Source organism: Pseudophryne corroboree, chromosome 1 (assembly GCF_028390025.1).
Source record: "Pseudophryne corroboree isolate aPseCor3 chromosome 1, aPseCor3.hap2, whole genome shotgun sequence".
NCBI classification, from domain to species: domain Eukaryota; kingdom Metazoa; phylum Chordata; class Amphibia; order Anura; family Myobatrachidae; genus Pseudophryne; species Pseudophryne corroboree.
In genome coordinates this window covers 430878524-430881922 of record NC_086444.1, presented here as the reverse complement: position 1 = coordinate 430881922, position 3399 = coordinate 430878524, and the positions used below count along the sequence as shown (strand labels likewise).

The following is a 3399-nucleotide window of genomic DNA, read 5'->3' as shown; positions in this document are numbered from 1 at the left end:
GTTTTTTGAAAAAAACACCCGAATCCAAAACACACCCGAATCCGACAAAAAAAATTCGGTGAGGTTTTGCCAAAACGCGGTCGAACCCAAAACACGGCCGCGGAACCGAACCCAAAACCAAAACACAAAACCCGAAAAATTTCAGGCGCTCATCTCTAATTTTATGTCATATGTATGTGTGTTTTATTAAACTGTGCTTCACTATACATATTTTATTTTTGTTTCTGTTCCATGATATATGAACAAGCGAAAGCTATGGAACCAATTGAATTGTGACATGATTGAAGAGCGTCTGCTAAGTTTTCTCTTAATTGTTTTTTTCTTATCACTTGTAGTGAAGGGTGAGGGAGACCTTCAGGGAGAGTGGAACATTTTGGCTGCTCTACTGATTTAGTTATCCCTAAATTTTTTCTGTATTCTATATGTCATTGATGTATCTACTCTCCTCTACATATATATATATATATATATATATATATATATATATATTTATATTTTCCAATCATTCTCAATCCCAAGTTCTTTGATCAAATTGCTAGAATTAATTATATAAGTGGACCCGGGATATGCCATCATAAAAGGGCTATAAGAAATGTGTTTTTTAGCATTGGAAAACAGATGCATTTGCATATAGCATTTCCACTTTATGTTTTTTTTTTTTTACTAAAGACCTGTCAGTGGTGACCACAAAACATTTGTGCATCAGAAATTTACATCCAGCCTTCACTCTAAATTTGTACTGTCTGCAATCAAACAACCAAACCATCATTGCAGTGCCAGTCGGGATGAATTTTTATTATTATTATTATTATTATTATTATTATTATATTAAATAGTGACTCTAACTCTAATGTGACTCTAACGCAGAGATATATAAATTAATAGCCAAAACAAAATGAGTACTGTACATATAACCCAAAAACAGTGCAAGCAGAACTGTACGGTTTTGTTGGCTATGGTTTTTCATTTACTTTCTTTCCATTTCATTTTTCATTAGCCACTTTCTGATAATATATACAGTACAACAAAATCCTGGCACCTTTATTGCCCAGAAAAAATCTAGCAGCTTTCCCAGGGGTAACTGGTTTATAAACCCCTCATACCAGAAAAAAATAGAAAAAGACAAATTTGATCTGTTTGTAGATTCAATTATATAATATTACCTAAAACAAAAATTCATACCGGCCAGTATGCATAAATAAATCACATATATTTAAAATATCTGTAGAGATAGTGACCTAAAAGATTATAATATAGCTCCACATCAAGTCTCTGTTGAGTGTACTTTAGGTGATACTTTGTATTACCTCCACTGGCAACACACTTGCTGTTTAGTGCACATAAACCATGTAGCCAATGAAACATGCACTTGAAAGGCTCCTTCCTATGTACTTGGTAAACGCCTATGATCTATGTACTGCAGTTAAATGGCTTGTTATTAAATAGCTTAGGTGCCACATGCAATATTTACATGCATTCCTGCATGGCCATGCAATATATTTATGGATAGTTCAGAGCTCTCATGCACAGATCAGAATCACAGCGTGATGGTACTCAGTGGGCAAACCTGTCACGACTCACAACAGGGTCAAATGATCATCCTCCCGGCTACAGCTCTCACTCTCAGCCTTATCTGGAGTCCATGAAACAACTCTCTTCTGATGATGTTCCTCCCGGCTGCTTGTGTAGCCTCAGCCTTATCCGGGGTATGCGATCACTACTCCTCCTCTACTCCCTGTTTGCAGTGGGATCAATTCTCAGCCGGCCGGCTTGTAAGTGTGCAGCACTCGATCCCGTCAGTGGGAGAAGAAAACACAGATGCATTTCCCCGCCTTCCAACCTCGGCGGCTTCCTCTTCCTAAAGTACACTCAACAGAGACTTGATGTGGAGCTATATTATAGTCTTTTAGGTCACTATCTCTACAGATATTTTAAATATATGTGATTTATTTATGCATACTGGCCGGTATGAATTTTTGTTTTAGGTAATATTATATAATAAAATCTACAAACAGATTTCCTATTGTCTTTTAATATATACAGTACTATGCTGTTTCTAGTATTGTAACATATGATCAATGTAACATATGATCATATTAATGTAATCATTACAATGCTAACATGAAATTAATTTTAACTCTTAACTTTGTTTATATTGAAGTAATTTCTTTCTGAAAATCCACTATGACTGTGGAATCTTCCAGGATAGATCTTGAGTGATGGAAAATCTTACAAAAAACATCAATTCTTTTATTATTTTAGGATTTTCCACTTCTCCCCCTATTCAGATCCTCTTATTCTTCATTTTTTTCTTCATGTACATTTTGACCATTGTTGAAAACTTTCTTGTCATCATCATCATCTGGAAAAGCCCAAAGCTCCACAAACCGATGTACTTCTTTCTTGGTAACTTGTCCTTCCTGGAGAGCTGGTATGTAACAGTCACTGTGCCCAAACTACTTTCCATATGTCTGACAGCTAATAGGGGGATTTCATATACTGGCTGCATGTCTCAGCTTTTCTTCTTCCTTTACTTGGGCTGTACTGAGTGTGTGTTATTAACTGTTATGGCATATGATCGATATGTAGCTATCTGCAATCCGTTACATTATGTCACTATAATGAATCAGCGTTTTTGCTTAGTTCTGGCAGTTGGCACCTGGCTCATTGGCTTTACCATATCTTTTATAAAGATGTATTATATCTCCCAGCTCACTTTTTGTTATTCAAACCATGTGAATCACTTTTATTGTGATGTGTCTCCTATACTCAATCTTGCCTGCACGGGTATGAAGGTAACTGAAGTTGTGGATTTCATCCTTGCATTAATTATCCTCCTAGTACCACTCCTGCTTACGTTTTTGTCGTATTTGTGCATTTTGACTACAATCCTTAAAATCCCACATTCCAGTGGGCGTAAAAAGGCTTTTTCTACATGTGCCTCTCATTTGGTTGTTGTGATCATACTCTATTCTACCACATTGTTCATGTATGCAAGGCCAAGCAAGGCTCACTCTGTTAATTCTAACAAACTAGTGTCTGTTGTCTACACAGTGGTAACGCCATTTCTCAATCCGATCATCTACTGCCTAAGGAACAAGGAAGTGAAGGATGCTATCTGTAAACTTGTCTATAGAAACTGATGTACAAAATTAAAATAAAAAATAAATACTGATGAGGCTTACACTTACTCTTGAAAAGTATATGTCTTTTGGAATATAGATTTGCTGAAACTTTATTGATGAGTAGATAGGACATTTATCATCATTCATATTTTAGTTAGATTTGGTGATCTAAAAAGGTTGCACATGTTACCAGAGAAAATTCACTGGCATTATTTCCTCTCATACCATCAATATTGGTGGAACTGGGCACGGTTGGCAATTTTTTAAAATTTGG

At 35.9% G+C, this 3399-nt stretch overlaps 1 protein-coding gene across 1 annotated transcript; it reads left to right on the top strand.

Moving 5' to 3' along the window:
- The first annotated feature begins 2219 nt into the window (after positions 1–2219).
- LOC134967805 (olfactory receptor 6B1-like) lies at positions 2220–3143 on the top strand. Its single transcript, XM_063944029.1, has one exon. The coding sequence runs from the start codon at positions 2220–2222 to the stop codon at positions 3141–3143; it is 924 nt and encodes a 307-aa protein (XP_063800099.1).
- Positions 3144–3399: the final 256 nt, after the last annotated feature.